This window comes from Ips typographus, linkage group LG5 (assembly GCF_016097725.1).
Source record: "Ips typographus isolate SLU linkage group LG5, UJ_Ityp_2.0, whole genome shotgun sequence".
NCBI lineage: Eukaryota > Metazoa > Arthropoda > Insecta > Coleoptera > Curculionidae > Ips > Ips typographus.
Genome location: NC_138426.1, coordinates 1,040,442 through 1,063,379, shown reverse-complemented (window position 1 = coordinate 1,063,379; position 22,938 = coordinate 1,040,442). Strand labels below are relative to the sequence as shown.

Below are 22,938 nucleotides of genomic sequence, written 5' to 3'. Positions count from 1 at the left end.
GAACATGTAAACCGTTTTGCTCTATTTTCAAGCGTTCATCAGTTGCTAGGGTTGTCCTTATGGCCATATTATTTAATAAAAATTTGAAAACACTGAACATCCATTAAATCCTAGTCAGTCAGTGAGCATATGTAGTCATCCTCGAATATCTGCTTTAATTAAATTATATTCTTTTAATAAAACGAATTTCGTTTCTTGATAATATTTAACTTAAATTTCACTTGATTTTCACAATTTCAGTGAATAAATTCAATTTAATTTTACCACACTTTAACGCATCCGAATATCATCAATTCATGGCTAGTAAAACACAACAATACGAACGTCTTTACGTGGAGCTATAAAGAAAACCAACAAAATGTCAAGTGAGCAATATAAAAACCTGAAAAGACATCATTTTTATTGTATCGAGGTGTCCTTTTTATAATCTGGCAGGAAAACGGCGACTTTTAAAAAAGGGAAAATGCTTCCTGTTTATTATATTCTCGTATAGCGTTTATACGGCGTCGGAGGCAATTTTAAATTTACGTCTACTTGACGATAAGAATTTTTATAGTTAATTCTTCGTATAAAAGAAAGCACGCTTTTACTGGTTTGAGTAATTTGTTTTCATACCATAAACGGGCATCAAATGATCGTTGGCGATAACTTTTAACATATTACATGTATTTTCCAATATAAGAGTCGTGGTTATCGCCTACAAAACTTTCGTTGTTTATGAGATACTCACATCCGAATGAAGTTTATCATCTCATTTTGATACCTTCATTGCCATTACGTTAATCCCAATTAGGAAATTAGGAGAGTTACATTAAATAGTAGTGATGGGTAAATTACCAGTAAATCAAATATTTTAATTTACCAGGAAAATCTCTCCCTGACTGTAACAAATTTGGAGTGATTTTTCAGATTGTTGGATAGAAAATTTAATGAGAATTCCAAAAATGTGCTTAAAACAATAATTTTCTTACTCCGAGTGGGTTTTACAGGCGATTTTGTTCTTGACTGTTCTTTCAAACTGTGTTTCTGGTAGTCCAAACTTTGACACAGCTTTTTTCCCTGACTGTTCAAAATTTGGGGCGTTTTTTCAGGTTATTGGATAGGAAATTTAATGAGAATTCCAAAAATGTGCTTAAAACAATATTTTTTAACTCCAAGTGGGTTTTACAGGCGATTTTGTCCTTGACTGTTCTTTCAAACTGTATTTCTAGATTCTGGCAGTCCAAATTTTGACACAGCTTTTCTCTCTGACTGTATCAAATTTGAGGTGTTTTTTTAGGTTATTGGATAGAAAATTTAATGAGGATTCCAAAAATGTGCTTAAAACAATAATTTTCTTACTCCAAGTCGGTTTTACAGGCCATTTTGTTCTTGACTGTTCTTTCAAACTGTCTTTCTAGATTCTGGCAGTCCAAATTTTGACATAGCTTTTCTCCCTGATTGTACCAAATTTGGGGTGTTTTTTCAGGTTATTGGATAGAAAATTTAATGAGGATTCCAAAAATGTGCTTAAAACAATATTTTTTTAACTCCAAGTGGATTTTACAGGCGATTTTGTCCTTGACTGTTCTTTCAAACTGTGTTTCTGGTAGTCCAAACTTTGACACAGCTTTTCTCCCTGACTGTACCAAAGTTGGAGTGTTTTTTCAGGTTATTGGATAGAAAATTTAATGAGGATTCCAAAAATGTGCTTAAAATAATAATTTCCTTACTCCAAGTGGGTTTTACAGGCGGTTTTGTCCTTGACTGTTCTTTAAAACTGTGTTTCTGGTAGTTCAAACTTTGACACAGCTTTTCTCCCTGACTGTACCAAAGTTGGGGTGTTTTTTTCAGGTTATTGGATAGAATATTTAATGGGAATTCTAAAAATGTGCTTAAAACAATAATTTTCTTAATCCGAGTGTGTTTTACAGGCGATTTTGTCCTTGACTGTTCTTTCAAACTGTGTTTCTGACAGCCCAAACTTTGACACAGCTTTTCTCCCTGACTGTACCAAAGTTGGGGTGTTTTTTTCAGGTTATTGGATAGAATATTTAATGAGAATTCCAAAAATGTGCTTAAAACAATAATTTTTTAACTCCAAGTGAGTTTTACAGGCGATTTTGTTCTTGACTGTTCTTTCAAACTGTGTTTCTAGATTCTGGCAGTCCAAATTTTGACACAGCTTTTCTCTCTGACTGTATCAAATTTGGGGTGTTTTTTCAGGTTATTGGATAGAAAATTTAATGAGAATTCCAAAATTGTGCTTAAAACAATATTTTTTTAAGTCCAAGTGGGTTTTACAGGCGATTTTGTCCTTGCCTGTTCTTTTAAACGTGTTTCTGCCAGCCCAAACTTTGACACAGCTTTTCTCCCTGACTGCACCAAATTAGGTGTGTTTTTTCAGGTTATTGGATAGAAAATTTAATGAAAATTACGGAAATGTGCTTAAAACAATAATTTTCTTACTCCGAGTGTGTTTTATAGGCGATTTTGTCCTTGACTGTCCTTTAAATTTTTTATTTCAAGACCACAATTTCAATTGATTTAAATATTTGTTGCACCAAACCAGTTTTTCTTAAATAATTTGAAAACGGTGAAAGTTACAAAAAAATACAAGATACCAATAATGTTTCTAATCAACTCCTTAACTCAGCACTGTCAGTTTTCAGGACCATTTTTGCTTTCAGTATACAGGGTGTGTATCAAAATTATGATGATTGACTGTTTTTGGTCACCCTGTAGGCAATTTATCAGATATATTTTTTTGCTTTAGACCACTGGAAAGAGGAGCTCAAGACGGTTACTTTAAGTGGTTTAGTCTCCCTGATCTCCCAAAAATAAGCGAGTTACAGGGTGCTCAAATTTTAAACTACAACTTCAATTCAAAAATTTGATGCATAAAATTAGTTTCTGTTAAACAACTCAGAAATGGTGAAAGTTACGAAAAATTAAAAAAAAACAAAAATGTTAGTAAAGGTCTGCTAAACTCATGGATGAGAGTTTCACACAGTTTGTCACTGCCGCTACTATACAGGGGGTGCATGAAAAGTGTAATGATTCAGATTTATGACTTTTCAAAACGGTTATGGCTAATTTACGCCCATCATTAACAAAAAGAAATATTCACAAGCATCATAATTAATAAAGACCTATTCTTACCTTTATAAAATTAAGCTAAATTATGACACCATATTAGATTACTTTCTTTTATAACTTCATTCACATGTGTCGTTGTACTGTAGCTTTATAAGGGTTAAGGTAAGAATATTGAACTTAAAAAAATTATAAGACCTGTTTGAAAATAATAAACTAAAAATTAATTAAAAAAGAGTCAAAAATTGTCTAAGAGAATAAAAAAAAAAAATTTTAATGAATAATTACGAAATAAGCTAATTAATAGTGATAATGGTTGATTTTCGAGTGTAAAAGCTTTCGCAGTCGTTATCGAACGACCGCAAAAGCAAAAGCGAGAATGTCGATCCCTTTGCCAAGCTTTCTCGACGACAACTGGCTGCCTAAAACATCAACAGTTGTGCCCGAAGGCAGGTGATCGAAAAACTAAGACCCTCTCTCTTTTCGTTCTCACAAGTCCGTGACGACACGCTTTATGTTATCCCTTTTTCAGGTATTGACATGGGCAACTATTCTTAAAGTGGGGACGCGGTTTTCTGGAGGGGGCACCTGGACGACCAATAACGCCCCAACCTATGATGTCATCGGAGGAGGAGACAGAGTTTGGTTTGTACACAGATAAGCTCTTGAAGAAAACTAAAAGAACCAGACAACGCGTGGACGCCGGCGAGCCGCGTAACTCGTACTCTTCGATCCCGAATTTCAGTTCGCGACCGAATTTTCTTGGTTCGAGTGGTAATTTTTACGGCGCCATTTTCACCCAACATCAACAGTTCGGTCTTTTTGGACCGGGGTTCGCGCCCGCCAAAATGCTCAACGATCTACTTGCCCGACAAAAGTCGGAAGGTGACAGTGAGGACTCGGTGATTCGGTGTGACGGTGACAGTCCTCCTTCGGGAGAGGCACTCGCCCATCATATGTTACGCGATATTTTGCAAGGACGCAAACACGAACTGCTCGAACACGGACAAGATCACATTATGAACAACAACAACAACGAACCCAAAGCCAGTCCGGAACGCAATGATCCTGACGCAGCAACAATTAAAGAGTGCCTGGACGCTGATGGAAGACCTGAACTAATGGAAGACGCTATAAACGGTATGGAAACTGAGTCACTTCCATCGCCAAAAGTGGAACCAGCCAGTCCTGCCAAACCTGAGGATGCCAAGAAAGCTAGAGTGGAAAATATAGTGTCTGGGATGCGGTCTAGTCCAGCACCACCTCAGGTAAACGGTTGCAAAAAACGAAAACTTTATCAGCCACAACAACACGACAGCAATGCTGAACGGTATATTGATGATGAGGAGGAAGACACTGAACCAATAAAACAAAAAAGGGTGGAGAAAAACTTGCTTAAATCCCAGTTAAGGACAATGCAGGAACAGTTGGCTGAGATGCAGCAAAAGTACATGCAACTCTGCACTAGAGTGGAACAGGGTTCGGAGGAAAGTCAGGAAATTGAGGAAATCCCTAGTGACAGTGAACAGAGCCCTAAACGAACCCCCCCTCAATCTCCGACAACAAACACCTCAACCCCAACCCCAACTCAAGTGACTCCAACCTTAGCCCAGGAGGTGAGCAAAATGAAAATTAGTCCTCAACCACAATTCCACAACGGTTTACTCCATCACCCTCCACATCACATGAACAACGCTGCTGCAATGTATTTAGGCCATAAATTGCTAATGGAACAGGAAGCCAGACTGGCTAAGGAAGCAGCGGCGGTGGCACTAAATAACGAACTACAGCAACAGCACCACCACCACCAACAACAACAACAACACCACCACCACCAGCAACAGCAACAGCCAAAACCAGCAACCGAAAACATCACTGAACGACTGCAAATGATGAGAAGCATTGCAACTCCAACAGGCACAGACCTGGAAGGTCTGGCGGACGCCTTAAAAAGCGAAATTACAGCCTCCTTATCCAACTTAATCGACTCGATTTTGTCGCGTTTTGTGCATCAGAAACGTTCCAAAGACGCCGCAAATGCAGCAGAACAGTTAAACAAAGACCTGATGATGGCCTCACAGTTACTAGACCGGAAATCACCACGGACTAAAGTGGCACCTCCACCACCCCCAAATCAAAACCAAATGGTAAATGGACACGGTCCTCAAATGATGCCCGTGCATTCATTACCAAAAACCGATCTTCACATTCGACCTCCAATGTTTCAGCCCCCGAAACCTCCACCTGGGATTAGTCAAGCCCCCCTGTTCGGTATGAATCACTCTTTTTGCGTACAGAAACCTCAAGACGCCCCCGAACAGAACGAGGCCCTAAGTTTAGTGGTCGCCCCTAAAAAGAAGCGACACAAGGTAAGTTCACTCCCTCTCGCTTCGAAAACAGCTTTAATAAGTAAATCAGGATTTTCTGCCCTTCAAGGTGACAGACACCCGGATTACCCCGAGAACTGTCAGTCGTATCCTGGGTCAAGATGGTGGCGGTATGGGAATGTCTCCCGCTGCCATGGAGGCGAGTAGTGGAGGTGCGCCGTCATGTCCATCACCAAGGCCTCCCCCATATCACCAGCCGCCACCGATGTTGCCAGTTTCCCTTCCTACGTCGGTGGCGATTCCCAATCCCGGATTACACGAATCCCAGGTGTTTTCGCCCTACAGTCCCTTCTTCCACGGACCAAGTCATGGCCACCACATGGCAATGCAGGTGAGTTTTTTTTTTATTCAAGAAAATTAACCTGAGAAGCTTAAAAATTGTCTTTGTAACCAGTTTTCATAGTTTCCGGACAAACTGAAAGACCTTATCTTGAAAATTGACTTGGGAGGCTTAAAAACTGTCTTTCTAGCCAGTTTTTATAGTTTCAGACAAATTAAAAGAGTTTAATCTCGAAAATTGACTTAGAAACCAGTTAATTGACTTTCAAGTGGTGAAAATTAACCTGAGAAGCTTTAAAATTGTCTTTCTAGCCAGTTTTTATAGTTTCAGACAAATTGAAAGACTTTAGTCTTGAAAATTGACTTGGAAACTGTGAAAATTGACTTGAGAGGCTTAAAAACTGTCTTTGCAACCAGTTTTCATAGTTTCCGGACAAACTGAAAGACTTTAGTTTTGAAAATTGACTTGAAAACTGTGAAAATTGACTTGGGAGGCTTAAAAACGGTCTTTGTAGCCAGTTTTCATAGTTTCCGGACAAACTGAAACCTATAGTTTTGAAAATTGACTTGAAAACTGTGAAAATTGACTTGAGAGGTTTAAAAACTGTCTTTGCAACCAGTTTTCATAGTTTCCTGACAAACTGAAAGACTTTAGTCTTGAAAATTGACTTGAAAACTGTGAAAATTGACTTGGAAGGCTTAAAAACGGTCTTTGTAGCCAGTTTTTATAGTTTCAGACGAATCAAAAGAGTTTAATCTCGAAAATTGACTTAGAAACCAGTTAATTGACTTTAAAGTGGTGAAAATTAACCTGAGAAGCTTTAAAATTGTCTTTGTAACCAGTTTTTATAGCTTTCGGACAAATTGAAAGACTTTAGTCTTGAAAATTGATTTGGAAACTGTGAAAATTAACTTGAGAGGCTTAAAAACTATCTTTGCAGTCAGTCGTCATAGTTTTCATATAAATTCAACACTTTAGTAATGAAAATTGACTTGTAGACATGAAAAACTACTTTTTCTAAAACTTTGGACTACAAATTCACACATTTAAACCTTGAAAATTGACTTGAAGACCAAAAATGACTCTGAACCAATGAAAAGTGACATTAGAAGCTTAAAATTTGCATTTGAAGTAAGTTTTCATAATTTGAAACCAAATTTCAATATTTTAGTCTTGAAAATAGCCTTAAATACGGGATATTGACATTAGCTTCATGAAAATTGACTTGAAAGCTAACTTTTCAAGTTTTTTTACTTTGCTTTTCATTTTCTTAGAATTTTGGACTCTTTTTAGTGCTTTAATACTGCTTTCAGCTTGGAAAATCGAGTTTCAAGACTATCTTCACCAATTTTTTGACATAGTAGACTGTTAAATTGACTTCTAGACACGTCAGTGCTAAAAATTCGAGCATTTAAGTACGTTAAGGCTGTATTTAGCCTAAAAAATCTAATTTCAAGACTATCTTGACAAAGTTTTTGACTTATCAGGCCTGAGAACCAGTTTGTACACTGTCCACAGTCTTGAAAATTTCACTTCAAGCTTCCTTACTATTAAATTGACTTCTGCACTCTTCGATTCAAAAAATGCAGGTGATTTTTCACATAAATGTTAAAAACCAGACAAAAAAACCATAAAAATTCTCAGTTATTGGAAATTCTAGTCAATTTTAAGGTAAACTAATCAAAAGTCATGAAAATTGACTTACTAAGGAATTCCAGCTTTTAGTTGACAAATTAGTTAAACAAAAACTACTGAGCTAGTCAAATATCATGAAAATTTACTTCCAGAAACTTCAACTCAATTTTTATGCTTCAAATATTCACATCTAAGTAAAAATCAAGATAATTTGCTTAATATTTCCTTATTCTAGTCGTTTTTCATGGTTTTTTCAGGGTACTTTGTTAAAAGTATCGAAAACTACTTAAAATATCATAAAACTTGGATTATTTTACACTTACGAGCAAATTCTAGTGTTAATTTTCAAGCTGAAATTATTGAACGTTATTTTTTGCATTATTTTCAGGATTTGTTAATTTCACAAAAATTTTATGGTCACGTGACTTGTCGCCATTTTACGAAATTTATTATTTTTTCAAAACTTTTAACGTCACGTGACTTGCAAGCATTTTAAGGATTTAACATAATATTGCTACTTTTTAAGGTCACGGGATTTCCGTTATTTTGAAGATTTTTTTATTTTCCAAAAACTTCTGACGTTTTCCTTCATTTTGAGGATTTTTTTTATTTTGTAAGGTTACGAGACATTTTTCGTAATTTTCTCATTTTTTTTTATTTCAAAGTCACGTGACTTACTACCATTTTGTCGATTTCTTCAATTTTTGAAAAATGTTGAGAACTTTTTTGTCACATGACCTACTTCCATAATATTTTAGGGATTTGTCAATATTTCTAATTTTTAAGATCACATGACTATATCCACCATTTGTAGAATTTGTCAATTTTTTAAAAGTTTTATGTTTACGTGATTTCCTTTGACTTGTCGTAAATCTACTCTAGTTTCATGACAAAAACGACAAAATAAAATAACAAAATACAAGAAACAACCTAATCTAATTAAATCTTAAAATTAGGTTTTTTTGTATAGTTTTTTTTTTTATAGAATCTTATCAATTTTGGCTTAATTTTCACAGAAAAACCACTATGCAACACATGTTAACTGTATTGCATAAAACATTTTAAATCTACACAAATCAAAAATTAATAATAAATTCATGGTCAAGTTAATCAAACAATTTCGAAACTTTCACTTTTACCACCCAAAACAAAATAATATAATAATAACCCATTTTAGGTCGACAAAAGTGTTTTCGATTTTTAATAGTATCAATTTTATTAAAATATCCCGGTTATTAAACATTGAAAGTGAACTCGAATTGCCGTTAAAACGATATTATAAAACAAATAATTTGTTGCAAAAATATTCGAAAATTCTATTTAATGTTAATATTTATTTTATGCGGTGTGGGTCAATCACACTTGTTAAAAAACGATTTTATTTCATCGAGGTATTAAAGTGTTTTAATTCGCGCCAAATCTGCTGCATTTATTGTTTGAGGGTAATTTAGTTGTGTCAAAAATCAGTTATTTTTTAAACTTTTTGGACTTTTAAACAGGTTTTTACATAGTTGTTTAAAACGGTAACAGTTTATATTAAATTTTGTGTTGAAGAAACGGTTCTAGCCAAAATACTGTCAGTTAATAGTAAAGATGGTTGACTAGAGCAAATATTTAGTCAATTTTCATGATTTTTAGTCGATTTTAAAAATTTTCAGCTTGAAAGCTAAAAGTGTAATTCTCAAAGCAGGAAAAGCTACAAGAATGGCCCATAAGTGAATATTAAAAGTCAATTTTTTAGAATTTTCAACTGGTTTTCAATATTTTCAGCTTAAAATTTCCAAGAGCGAATATTCAGTCAATTTTCATGAATTTTCAATATTTTCAGCTAGAAAATTGACTTGAAAACTAAAAGTGTAATTCTCGAAGCATGAAGTTATAAGAATTTTTTATAAATAAATACTAAAAATCAATTTTTGCGCAAATATTTAGTCAGTTTTCATGATTTTTAGTCGATTTTCAAAATTTTCAGCTTGAAAACTAAAAGTGTAATTCTCAAAGCAGGAAAAGTTACAGGAATGGCCCATAAGTGAATATTTTAAAAGTCAATTTGTTACAATGTTTAACTGGTTTTTAATATTTTCAGCTTAAAATTTGTCAATAGCAAATATTCAGTCAGTTTTCATGAATTTTAATTGGTTTTCAATATTTTCAGCTTGAAAATTGACTTGAAAACTAAAAGTGTAATTCTCGAAGCATAAAAAGTTACAAGAATTTCTTATAAGTGAATATTAAAAGTCAATTTTCGCGATTTTTAGTTGGCTTTCAATATTTTCAACTTAAAATTTGTCAAGAGCGAATATTCAGTCAATTTTCATTAATTTTAGTCGATTTTCAAAATTTTCAGCTTGAAAACTAAAAGTGTAATTCTCAAAGCAGGAAAAGTTACAAGAATGGCCCATAAGTGAATATTAAAAGTCAATTTTTTAGAATTTTCAACTGGTTTTCAATATTTTCAGCTTAAAATTTCCAAGAGCGAATATTCAGTCAATTTTCATGAATTTTCGTTGATTTTAATATTTTCAGCTAGAAAATTGATTTGAAAACTAAAAGTGTATTTCTCGAAGCATAAAAAGTTACAAGAATTTCTTATAAGTGAATATTAAAAGTCAATTTTCGCGATTTTTAGTTAGCTTTCAATATTATCAGCTTAAAATTTGTCAAGAGCGAATATTCAGTCAATTTTCATGATTTTTAGTCGATTTTCAAAATTTTCAGCTTGAAAACTAAAAGTGTAATTCTCAAAGCAGGAAAAGTTACAAGAATGGCCCATAAGTGAATTTAAAAGTCAATTTTTTAGAACTTTCAACTGGTTTTCAATATTTTCAGCTTAAAATTTCCAAGAGCGAATATTCAGTCAATTTTCATGAATTTTCGTTGATTTTCAATATTTTCAGCTAGGAAATTGACTTGAAAACTAAAAGTGTAATTCTCAAAGCATGAAAAGTTACAAGAATTTTTTATAAATAAATACTAAAAATCAATTTTTGCGATTTTTAGTTGGCGTTCAATATTTTCAGCATAAAATTTGTCAAGAGCGAATATTCAGTCAATTTTCATGATTTTTAGTCGATTTTCAAAATTTTCAGCTGTACAACAATTTTCCATAAGCGAATATTAAGTCAATTTTTAGTTAACTAAATATTTTTAGCTTAAAACTTGACTAGACTTTGCTGATAAGTGAATATTACTTCAACTGTTATGATATTTGACTAGTTTTTTGTATTTTTAATTTGAAAATTGACTTGCAAATGAAAGTTGAATTGATAGATATTTTAGATATTATTTTTTTTTAAATTAATTAAAAATAAAATTTAACAAAATTGCGACAAGTCACGTGACCATCAAATTTTCGAAAATTAATAAATTCTCAAAATAGCGGAAGGAGTCACGTGACCTTCAATTTTTTTGGGGGAAAAGGTCAAGTGACCTTAAAATTAGAAATTTTGACAAATTAAAAAAAAAACTTTTTTGAAAATTCAAATTTTTTGAAAAAATGTACCGCGATATGGCGGCAAATCAGGTGACTTTTGACAACCTTTTGAGAAATTTGACAGTCCGTGACCTTAAATCATAAAAATTTTGGAAATTTTAAAAATGTCGAAGAGCCTTGTGATACATTTTGAAAAAATTAGAAAATTGTGCATATCCACGTGACATTGGTTGTGTCGAAAGGCTTTATTAAAAATAGTGCGACGTTGCCAAACTTTGCAAAATTTCCATATTAAAAAATTTATTTTCTGTTCTATTTATTTCAGGCCTCCTCCTCACCCCCTCGCATGCACAAACTGGAGAGAGAATCACCCCCGGTGCATCATCCCCCCACGTTATTGCACCCGGCCCTGTTGGCGGCCGCGCAGCACGGTGGTTCCCCCGACTACTCGCACATGCGCGCGCCCTCTGGCGGACTCAAAATGGACAATGGCGACCGAAACTCAGACTGTAACTCGGGCGACATGTCCTACGATGGAATGCAGCCTACTATATCCTTTTTATGCAAAACCGACTATGCGAATAACGGTTTATGCGGCCAGACTGCGCATCATGTACGTTTCAACGACATTTTTCTTTTTTTTTTTAATTGAATGGGGCACAAAGTGGGCAATATATGCGGGGAACTTTAATCCTTTTTGTGAGGGTCTTCCTATTTAAGCTGAGATTGGGGGTCAATTTCTTGATATAAGGTATCCGGTTAAATGTCACAAGAGGGAAACCGTACAGGTGTATGCAAATACGAGAAATTCAGTCTTTTTCTTTTTATTTAGAAGTTTTGCTATTCTACAATTACAAGCCAAATTGTATGGTCACAGAACTAAAAAACTACAAATTTCAATGATTCTATCATGTTTTAGAGAGTTTACATTTCAAATTAACGGTTATTCTGCTTAAAACGTTCACGTGACCATAGAAGCTGGTTTTTCTGCCTTGTTTAGCACTGTCAGGCTCAAAATTAGTCAATTAGTATCTGCAATTCTTTCTTAGTTGATTGATCAGCATCATCAATGTGATCAACTTCATCCACTTTAACGTCTTTGGCATCATTGTTGATTAAGTTGAATCTCTTAGTGTATCGGCATCTACATGAAGCATCTTTGTATCATTATCTTCTCATACTGATGCTTTTAGCCTTGTTTTTGAGTAAATGAACCACTGTCTTTGTGTGCTAACATCTGCATCGCTTTCTGAACAATCGTCTGCATATCCTAGAGAATACAAACCCACCAGTTTAGCTTAGAGCAATGATGACAGAACTCCTCTTTGAATATTCTACCAAAATAACTATTTTTGCTCTCTTCTTTGGACCATCTGAGCAAGAGACTATAGTAGTCTTCTAGTCTATTTAAATCATCCAAAGCTAAGTCTGTTTAAGTCATTTTTAAGAAAGAACTCTCTAAGTTGTGGTCTTTTTTATCTATAACACTTTCTAGGGATGTAAGCAGCCAAATTCCTTTTGTCTGTATGCTAATAAGGTTTTCTGGCCTTTTTGCAGCACAACAGTGTGATAGTTCAAACATTCCCCACGCTTTTCTTCTTGGTCTTCTACTTTCTCCTATAATCTGGCAAATATCTTCTTTATCCAACTATTTAGAGCAAATTTTCCCTCTCTTTCGTTAGGTCGTCTGCATATCCTAGACAATACAATCCGTCCCTTGATAGCTTCTTCACCAGTTTAGCACAGAGCAATGATGACAGAACTCCTTGACAGAATTGATGACAGAATTTTCTTCTTATTATTGCCTTCTTTAGAGCAGTTTCTATTCATTTACAGATTTCCTGTAGAACCCGTTTCCTATCCAACCTTCTTCCAATAGAATCATATCTGAGAACATAGATTTTTGCACTCCCCACTCTTTTCTTCTTGATCTTCTACTTTCTCCTATAATGAGACAAATATCTTCTTTATCCAACTATTTAGAGTAAATTTGTCCTCTCCGTCATTCTTGTAGGACAACCTTTACATACAAAAAATGAACTTTGAAGGTTTAAGTTACTTTTTCAAAGGTTAACAGTTACAGTCTGTAATTTTGAGCGACAAAGAGTAATAGGGCAATAGGTATAGCAGCTCCTCCTACAAAACATATTCCCCTATTTCAAAGAAAAAAAAATCGTGCGACTCGTCATACGGTTTTCTAAACTCTACATCATTTATTAAAGTTCCATCAGCAGCAATATTGATCAAATTTGTGCTCCTACTTTTGGAGGGCAAAAGAAAAATTTTTTTTGTTATTTTTCAATCATTTTAGCATATTTTCTCTCTTTTTTCTCAACGCAGCCAAATATTTCCTTAACTCCCGAACACTCCTCAACATTAACGCCAATGCACCTGAGGAAAGCCAAGCTGATGTTCTTCTGGGTGCGATATCCCAGTTCTGCGGTTCTCAAAATGTACTTCCCCGACATCAAGTTCAACAAGAACAACACTGCCCAGCTGGTTAAATGGTTCTCAAACTTTAGGTAAGTTTTTTTTTTAATACCAAGTTAATATACATCATCGACAGGGCACTTAGATGTGTGTAACAGATGGTGGTATTAAACGATAAGATAAGGAAAATCGATAGTAATGTGTGCTTGCTTATCCATAAGGGAAGAGGATATTATGGAAAATTATTGTAGGCACTTTGCCTTTTTCTGTTGTTTGTAAAGTCAGAAATATGGGAAGAAATTACAGGTTGACGTCAATGTTATCGTTCAGGTTGAGCATATGGCCTAAGATAACGTTTCCACTTAGTACACTTGTACAGAATACGGTAAAGTTATCAATACTGTTTGTATTTTGTATATGAATATGAATTTTTATGTTATCTTTTGTGGGAAAGCTACTAGATGTGCGATAAAAGTCCTAATTTTAAAATATAGAAGAAGGAAGAGCGAAAAAGTAAAAGTTACCTACTTCAATTCAACAATAAGTTCAAGTAACATTGAAAACACAAAAGAAGCGTTTAATACAATACTAACAGATCGAGTTGTAATAGAATTTAATAAAGGACAGGAAAATAGAAAACATTTCTAAAAAAAAATAAAAAATATTGCATAAATAGATCAATAGAATGTGATAACGTCAAAACTGTCAAACCATACTCCAAAGTTGCAAAAATCAGGGTTTAGAAACGTTTTCTTGCAGCATTTGATATAAAACGCGTTTCTGAGATTTATGACAGTTATTTTGACAATTGTCACGTGACCGTCTAGCTAAATAGTGTTTTACAATCACGTGACAACTGTCACTAACGTCATACCATGCTCAAAAGTTGCAAAATCAGGATTTCAAAACGTTTTCTTGCAGTATTTGATTTAAAAACGTGTTTCTGAGATTTACGACAGTAATTTTGACAATTGTCACTTCATAGTCTAGCTAAATAGTCTTCTAAAATCACGTGACAAATGTCAATAACGTCAAAACTGTCAAACAATGCTCTAAAGTTTGCAAAAATCAGGATTTAGAAACGTTTTCTTGCAGTATTTGATATAAAACGTGTTTCTGAGAATGATGACAGTTATTTTGACAATTATCACGTGACCGTCTAACTAAATAGTGTCCTACAATCACGTGACTACTGTCACTAACGTCAAAACTGTCAAACCATGCTCTAAAGTTGCAAAAATCAGGATTTAGAAACGTTTTCTTGCAGTATTTGATTTAAAACGTGTTTCTGAGATTTATGACAGTTATTTTGACAATTTTTACTTCATAGTCTAGCTAAACAGTCTTATGAAATCACGTGACAACTGTCACTAACGTCAAAACTGTCAAACCATGCTCCAAAGTTGCAAAAATCAGGGTTTAGAAAAATTTTCTTGCAGTATTTGATATAAAACGTGTTTCTGAGATTTATGACAGTTATTTTGACAATTGTCACGTGACCGTCTAGCTAAATAGGGTTTTACAATCACGTGACAACTGTCACTAACGTCAAAACTGTCAAACCATGCTCAAAAGTTGCAAAATCAGGATTTCAAAACGTTTTCTTGCAGTATTTGATTTAAAAACGTGTTTCTGAGATTTACGACAGTTATTTTGACAATTGTCACTTCATAGTCTAGCTAAATAGTCTTCTGAAATCACGTGACAACTGTCAATAACGTCAAACTGTCAAACAATGCTCTAAAGTTTGCAAAAATCAGGATTTAGAAACGTTTTCTTGCAGTATTTGATTTAAAACGTGTTTCTGAGATTTATGACAGTTATTTTGACAATTTTTACTTCATAGTCTAGCTAAGCAGTCTTATGAAATCACGTGACAACTGTCACTAACGTCAAAACTGTCAAACCATGCTCCAAAGTTGCAAAAATCAGGGTTTAGAAAAGTTTTCTTGCAGTATTTGATATAAAACGTGTTTCTGAGATTTATGACAGTTATTTTGACAATTGTCACGTGACCGTCTAGCTAAATAGTGTTCTAAAATCACGTGACAACTGTCACTAACGTCAAAACTATCAAACCATGCTCAAAAGTTGCAAAATCAGGATTTCAAAACGTTTTCTTGCAGTATTTGATTTAAAAACGTGTTTCTGAGATTTACGACAGTTATTTTGACAATTGTCACTTCATAGTCTAGCTAAATAGTCTTCTGAAATCACGTGACAACTGTCAATAACGTCAAACTGTCAAACAATGCTCTAAAGTTTGCAAAAATCAGGATTTAGAAAAGTTTTCTTGCAGTATTTGATATAAAACGTGTTTCTGAGAATTATGACAGTTATTTTGACAATTATAACGTGACCGTCTAGCTAAATAGTGTTCTAAAATCACGTGACAACTGTCACTAACGTCAAAACTGTCAAACCATGCTCTAAAGTTGCAAAAATCAGGGTTTAAAAACGTCTTCTTGAAGTATTTGATATAAAACGTGTTTCTTTGTTTTATGACAGTTATTTTGCCAATTGTCACGTGATCGTCTAACTAAATAGTGTTCTACAATCACGTGACAACTGTCACTAACGTCAAAACTGTCAAACCATGCTCAAAAGTTTCAAAAATCAGGATTTTTTTTTACGCCATTCAATATTTTGACTTGGCAACACTTTTTCCAGGTCATTTGTTATTTTTACTGTTTTTATTCATTAATTTTTCCGTTGTTTTTATCTTTCTTTGCTTACTTTTCTTCTTTCAAGCTCTGACTATTTCTACCTACCTATTCTACTGATTTAAGTAAATTTACTCTCCTTTTCTTTCTTCTTTCCTTCTATATTTTTTAATTTTTTTAACTCACCAACTTCTTTTCCTAAAAATTTGCTCTAAGCATTGTACAGGGCAGTAATAGACTTCTTTTATGTCTCTACAGGGCCAAATCAGTACAATTTCTTCTCAGATTGTTTGGCTTCTTCCCCCTCTTGCTTGCTGATTTTAATCGCATTTTTAAATTTTTTCTGTTTGTCTTTTTCCATATTCTTACATTCTTCTTTCTTTTTTTTTCGAAATCTTCCATGTTTTTGGAGTGGTTTTGTTTTTTTTTTCTTTTACTTATTTCACTCATCTTTGCTCAAATTTATCCTCATTTTTTTATGTTTTTACAATAGTTTTGCAATTTTTTTGTTCCATGTTTTCCTTCATCTATTTTTTTGTATTTTCGCGCATTTTCGATATTTTTTTTTCACAGTGCATGTTTTGTAATTACTAATATACTTTTTCTTTAATTCCTTCATGTTTTTGGTGTTTATTCTTTCTTTCATCTTTCACTGGTTTTTGCTCTAAAGTTGCATTTTGATTTTTTTGTTTTGTCTCTTTTATTACTGTCTCTCTGTTTTCATCTACTTTTTTGTGTGCGAAAAGTTGCTAATTAAGCACGGTAGTAAAGGACAAAAATATCTGGGGAACTAAAAGAGATATTAGCCATGTTTTTATATTAAATTTAATAAGTTTTGTAAATGCCATTGTTCCCATTGTGGAACGTTTTAAAATATTCTAAAATCAGAGGAAATGGACACTTTTGGTTAATAATTAGGACAAATCATTACTGAACACTCTATATTGAACATAAAAAGAACTAGAGAAGAGCTATTATCTTAAGTTCCCTGTTAGCAACAAAAAAGCCCTACAGAGCACACAAAACAATGGTATATTTTCAAATTAAAATTGCAAACTTACTTGGGTAAAAGATCATCCTGGGGGAACAAAAGGGCGCAATCCGACATTGGAAGTTTTCTTTCTGGAACGATTGTTACTTGAAGTTGGTAAGCGCTAATTAGTCATTGTTAATTAAAAAAAAAGTCTGGATTCGATAATATGTTTGTCGGAGAAGTTACGGTATAGTTTTTAAGCTGTCAGGCGTCTCCTTTTTGTTTTCAAGTTTTTTAAAGAGAGAGAGAAAAAAATTGTGCGAAAATATGAGAGAAAAACAAAAGTGAAGGGAGAAAATTTATTTAGAAAAAAATATGTAAAGAAGAAGAAACCCAATAGGACCAGTAGCTTTTACAAGATCGTTTTAATGGGTTTTTGCCCTTAAGGACCTCCTTAAGGAGTTACAGGGCAAAATGTGGAAGGGTGCACCAAACTTGATTTTGACTGAGCGTAGCTTCGTTATTTGAGGATCTACAAAAAGGTGTAAATAAGGAGAGTTGTAGGAAATTTCATCTTTTACAAGATTGTATTAACGTATTTTTGCCCTTAAGGGCCTCCTAAAGGAGTTACAAGGCAAAATGTAGAAGGGTGCATCAAACTTGATTTTTACTGTGTAGCTTCGTTATTTGAGAAGCTACAAAAAAGGGTAAATAAGGAAAGATGTGGGAAATTTTATCCTTTACAAGATTGTGTTAATGTGTTTTTGCCCTTAAGGGCCTCCTTAAGGAGTTACAGGGCAAAATGTGGAAGGGTGCATCAAACTTGATTTTGACTGTTTAGCTTCGTTAATTGAGGAGCTACAAAAAAGTAGAAAAAAGGAAAGTTGTAGGAAATTTTGATTTGTGATTGGTCAAGAAAAGTAGCTTCCAGCTTTCTGCTTTTTCTTGACCAGTCACAAACTTTTGCAAATTGATAGTGCCCACATGTAGACTTGCTTTGCGTATTTTTTCTACTGAATCTACCTTGTATATTAATGTTTTTATAGTAATCTATGAAAAGAGAACAGGATAATTAGTGCGTTGATATTAAATTTGTAAAGAAATGTAGGTAATTAGTGTTGACGAGAGAAAATCTTTTACACCTCCGGAGAAAAACCTCCACTAATTAGTCTCGAGAACTTAAGAGTAAGTTATTTATTTAATTGAGCCTCTAATTAAGAAATTGGCTTTCAAATAAACACCAGTGGCAGAAATTTAAAATTTAAAAAGCCCCTCTCGGCCTTGACTACCAAATTCCCACCAGGTAAAGCACACGTGAAAAACCGTTTCCTTAAGGGCAAAAGACGTTGGGCCCTAACAAAAGATTTAGTCAGCTGCCTTTTTGATTCACCCTCCCCTTTTCACGTTCCCATAACGTCTTGGAAGACTTCTTTCAAAGTGTATAAGGCACGCGTCTTTAACGAACTTTCTGGCCCTCACCATCTGTTTATACAACAAAAGGTGTGTTTCTTCAATTCCTTTCTTGACAAGTCGATGATATAGTGTAAATTAAGCTTACCAGCAGTATTAAGTAATTATTGTTATTTAAAATTTTATGGCAAAAATATTAGAATGTATGAGAAACCTAAATTTTCTTACTTTTGATCTGGCAGAGACAGGTAAATTTGAAAAATCTTTCACTATTAAGAAATTAGCCCTGAATATACTAATTCATTTAATCCTGAATAACTCCCTAAATTTATAAATGAGAAATCTTGTTTTACTTACGTTGGATAGCCAATAAAATTACCTATCCAACGGTATAGTAACTTTGATTAGTTGATCATACTGTTCGGCTTCTGCAAGGCTTCAAACTTGACTAGCTAGAAATTAGCCCTGAATACACTCATTCGTTTTTTCCTGAATAACTCTCTTAATTAATAAATAAGAAAGTTTGTTTTACTTACGTTGGATAGCCAATAAAATTAGCCATCCAATGGTATAATAATATTATTAATACTTTTTCCATCACTAATGCTTTTATCACAATGATTAATATTTTATTTAAATTTTTTCAGATTTCTTTTGTCAGTGTTTCTGTCATCTTTTATTCTATTTAGTCATTTTTCTAAATTTTTATCTATTTTTTGTTAATCAGTCTTCGAATCTTTTTTTTTTGATTTTTTTGTTTTGTTCAAGGTACAATTACTTTTTAAAATAAAATACAATCACAAATACAATTTTAAAGTAACATTTTTACATCGCACTGTTCAAATTAAATTTTTGTTTTTATTATTTCATTGTCAGCCAAAATATTAATCATACACATACAAGGTGGAAAAACTTTTAAAATAAGCAACTTAATACAAGTTTGACTATTAAAAACAAAGGAGATATGATTAGTTAAAGTTAGATTTAACAGAAACAATTTACTAAGAGTTTCTTTTCTTCTACCAAATCACGTTTTCTTGTGTGAAGTGAATTTTTCAGTTTTTACGTTAAAACCAGACAATTTACACCAAAAATATATAACGGACTTAAGATGTTTCCCGATGGGTTACATCTACCCGTTTTTGAGATATACCGGCTCCATTAGTATCAAAGCAAAGCTAATCCACCCTCTAAATATTAATTATGCATGCTCAATTGGTCTGTAATTGGCATTCGATTCAATCACACACATTATATCGCCTTGTTTATAGGTAAATATAATTCGATGTAACATTACTGTAATGTATACATTTTTACATTATTAATCGGATGGTGCAATCCGTCCATATCCCACAACCACACAATAATAAGAACGGGGCAGATGTTCAAATCGGCAAAACCGTTAGAAGAACCGTGTTTTTATAAAGATTAGGTCAATAGGGTTACACCCCTCGGTATATATGGACAAAGTGATTAAGGGAAGGGAAGTTATAGTGTCTAGTAGATAGTCACAAAAGAAAGTGAAAATGTGTGATTATTCCAAAAAATTTTGTTATTCTTGCAGAAGGAGAAAAATGTTTTTTTTATTTAAAATAACTCGTTTCTGAGTTTTTTTAGGTTATTGGATAGAACATTTAATGAGGATTCCAAAAATTTGCTTAAAACACCCTTTTTTCCACTCCAAGTGGGTTGTACAGACGATTTTGGTCTCCGACTGTCCTTTCAAACTGTGTTTCTGGCAGTTCAAAGTTTGACACCATTTTCTCCTTGAGTGTACTAAATCTTATAGTGTTTTTTTAGGTTATCGGATAGGTATTTTAATGAGGAATCCAAAAATGTGCTTGAAACAGTCATTTTTCCACTCTAAATGGGTTTTACAGACGATTTTGTCTCTGAACTGTCCTTTCAAACTGTGTTTCTGGCAGTTCAAATTTTGACATCGCTTTTTATTCGGAGTGTACCAAATTTTGTAGCGGTTTTTTAGGTTATTGAATAGGAAATTTAATGAGGATTCCAAAAATTTGTTCAAAACACCCTTTTTTTAACTCCAAGTCGATTTTACAGACGATTTTGTCTCTGACTGTCCTTTCAAACTGTGTTTTTGGCAGTTCAAACTTTGACATCGCTTTTTATTCGGACTGTACGAAATTTTGTAGCGGTTTTTTAGGTTATCGGATAGGAAATTTAATGAGGATTCCAAAAATTTGTTTAAAACACACTTTTTTCCACTCCAAGTGGATTTTACAAACGATTTTGTCTCTGACTGTCCTTTCAAACTGTGTTTCTGGCAGTTCAAACTTTGATATTGCTTTTTATTCGGACTGTACCAAATCTTGTAGCGGTTTTTTTAGGTTATTGGATAGGAAATTTAATGAGGAATCCAAAAATTTGCTTAAAACAGTCATTTTCCCACTCTAAATGGGTTTTACAGGCGATTTGGTCTCTACTTTCAAACTGTGTTCTTGTCAGTTCAAATTTTGACACTTCCTTTCTCCTTGACTGTACCAAATTTTCTAGTGGTTTTTTAGGTTATAGGATAGGAAATTTAATGAGGATTCCAAAAATTTGTTTAAAACACACTTTTTTCCACTCCAAGTGGATTTTACAAACGATTTTGTCTCTGACTGTCCTTTCAAACTGTGTTTCTGGCAGTTCAAACTTTGATATCGCTTTTTATTCGGACTGTACTAAATCTTGTAGCGGTTTTTTAGATTATTGGATAGGAAATTTAATGAGGAATCCAAAAATTTGCTTAAAACAGTCACTTTCCAACTCTAAATGGATTTTACAGGCGATTTGGTCTCTGACTGTACTTTCAAACTGTGTTCCTGTCAGTTCAAATTTTGACACTTCCTTTCTCCTTGACTGTACCAAATTTTCTAGTGGTTTTTTAGGTTATTGGATAGGAAATTTAATGAGGATTAGAAAAATTTGCTTAAAACAGTAATTTTCCCACTCTAAGTGGGGTTTATAGGCGATTTGGTCCTTAACTGTCCTTTCAAACTGTGTTTCTGTCAGTTAAAACTTTGACACCGCTTTTCTCCCTGACTGTACCAAATATTCTAAAGTTTTTTCACGCTACTGTATAGGGAATTTAATGGCAATTCCAAAAATGTGCTTGAAACAGTCATTTTCTCACTCCTAGTAAGTTTTACAAGCGATTTTGTTTTTGACTGTTCTTTCAAACTGTGTTTCTGGCAGTTCAAAGTTTGACACCATTTTCTGCTTGACTGTACCAAATCTTGCAGTGGATTTTTAGGTTATTGGATAGAAAACTTAATAAAGATTCCAAAAATGTGCTTAAAACACTCAATTTCTCACTCCAAGTGGATTTGGCAAGCCAATTTGTCTCTAACCGTCAAATTGTCTTCAAAAGTTGCAAAAATTAGGATTTATAAAAGTTTTGCAATGTTCGATACCAAACGTGTCTTTCAAATTTATGCCAGTTCTTTTGACAGTAGTCACGTGATTGCTTAGCAAAACTATCCTCCAAAAACCACGTGACATCACGGATATCTGTCGCTTAATGTGAAAACTCTCAAAATTTGCAAGAATTACAGTTTAACACAGTTTTCGAAACAAGACATAATTCTGACATTGTGATGATATGACAGTTGTTTTGACAATTTTCAGTAAATAACAAATTGTTGAAATAATAATATTTTCATATTCGCCTCATTTTTGTCCTGTCAAACACATAATTATTGGTCACAATTTAAACCTGAGGTAATAAAGAAAAGTGACAAAAAGTTGAAAATGCAATTTTTTTTTTGAAAAGGCTACTTTTTCATAAAAAAAAGTTATAAAACTGAAACTCATTTGGTTTACTTTACCTTACCGATAAATAAGATAATAAAGCTCATTTTTGCTATAAGCAGCAATGAGCATTGTAAGGAGTAATTCCATTACATCTGCGATTTGTCACAAACAAATTTCACCCTTAATGATGATTTTAGTTTTGTTCAATAAAGACCGCACCTTCTTAGATCAAATCTAAATTATTATCAAAGTGTAATTAATGCAGCACTAGGCTGGGCTTCTTTAATTAAAAACCAAGTACGTGGATCGATTTGGGGTTGACCGGAAGCAATTTACCGGTGTACACCTTCTTCCCGCCCCCTCCCTTCCGCCACCCCAACAGATTTCTCCGCATAATTATTATCCTAATTAATTGCCTTAATTGCCGCCTCTCTTATTATTGCTGATTGATAGTTAATTGTTCAGGCCTGAGTCGCCCTTTAATCGACTGCAGCCCTATGATCACGTGTTTGATATTCAGTTATTAAGTGATTATAAGGAAACTGCTTGACAAATTCGTAAATCGGTAGATTGAAGAAAGATAGTTTGTAAAAGTGCGGTAATAAGAAACTAGAAAATCGAGAGAAACAATTCTGGTAAAAGCAAATCATAGAAGAGTAAAATAAGTTGGTACATTATGTTTTTAACAAAAGTTGAAAAAATAGTACCAAACAAGCCAAAAAACTGAAAAACTTTTTTTTTCACTGAATTTAGTGCAATAAAATAAAATTAAAAAATTGTAGAAGAAAAAAAGACAATAATTGAAAATACATAAAACAAGTAAAAGAGAACAGGAATGCTGTAACACAATGACTAAAATTATTAAATATTAAGTTAAGCAAGAAAAAAAACAG

At 33.5% G+C, this 22,938-nt stretch overlaps 1 protein-coding gene across 5 annotated transcripts in view; it reads left to right on the top strand.

Moving 5' to 3' along the window:
- Positions 1–3,624: 3,624 nt before the first annotated feature.
- Positions 3,625–22,938, top strand: part of LOC145729788 (homeobox protein prospero-like) — a 28,222-nt gene continuing 8,908 nt past the window's right edge. The window contains exons 1-5 of one of the 5 annotated variants that reach the window (XM_081980707.1): positions 3,625–5,222; positions 5,304–5,444; positions 5,494–5,793; positions 11,136–11,423; positions 13,151–13,332. In XM_081980707.1, coding sequence (XP_081836833.1) covers positions 3,690–5,222; positions 5,304–5,444; positions 5,494–5,793; positions 11,136–11,423; positions 13,151–13,332 — 2,444 coding nt within the window. In that variant the 5' untranslated portion in view covers positions 3,625–3,689. Of the gene's footprint in view, positions 5,445–5,493; positions 5,794–11,135; positions 11,424–13,150; positions 13,333–22,938 lie in introns of all 5 variants that reach the window. The other 4 variants (XM_081980703.1, XM_081980706.1, XM_081980708.1 and 1 more) reach the window with 4 other exon arrangements.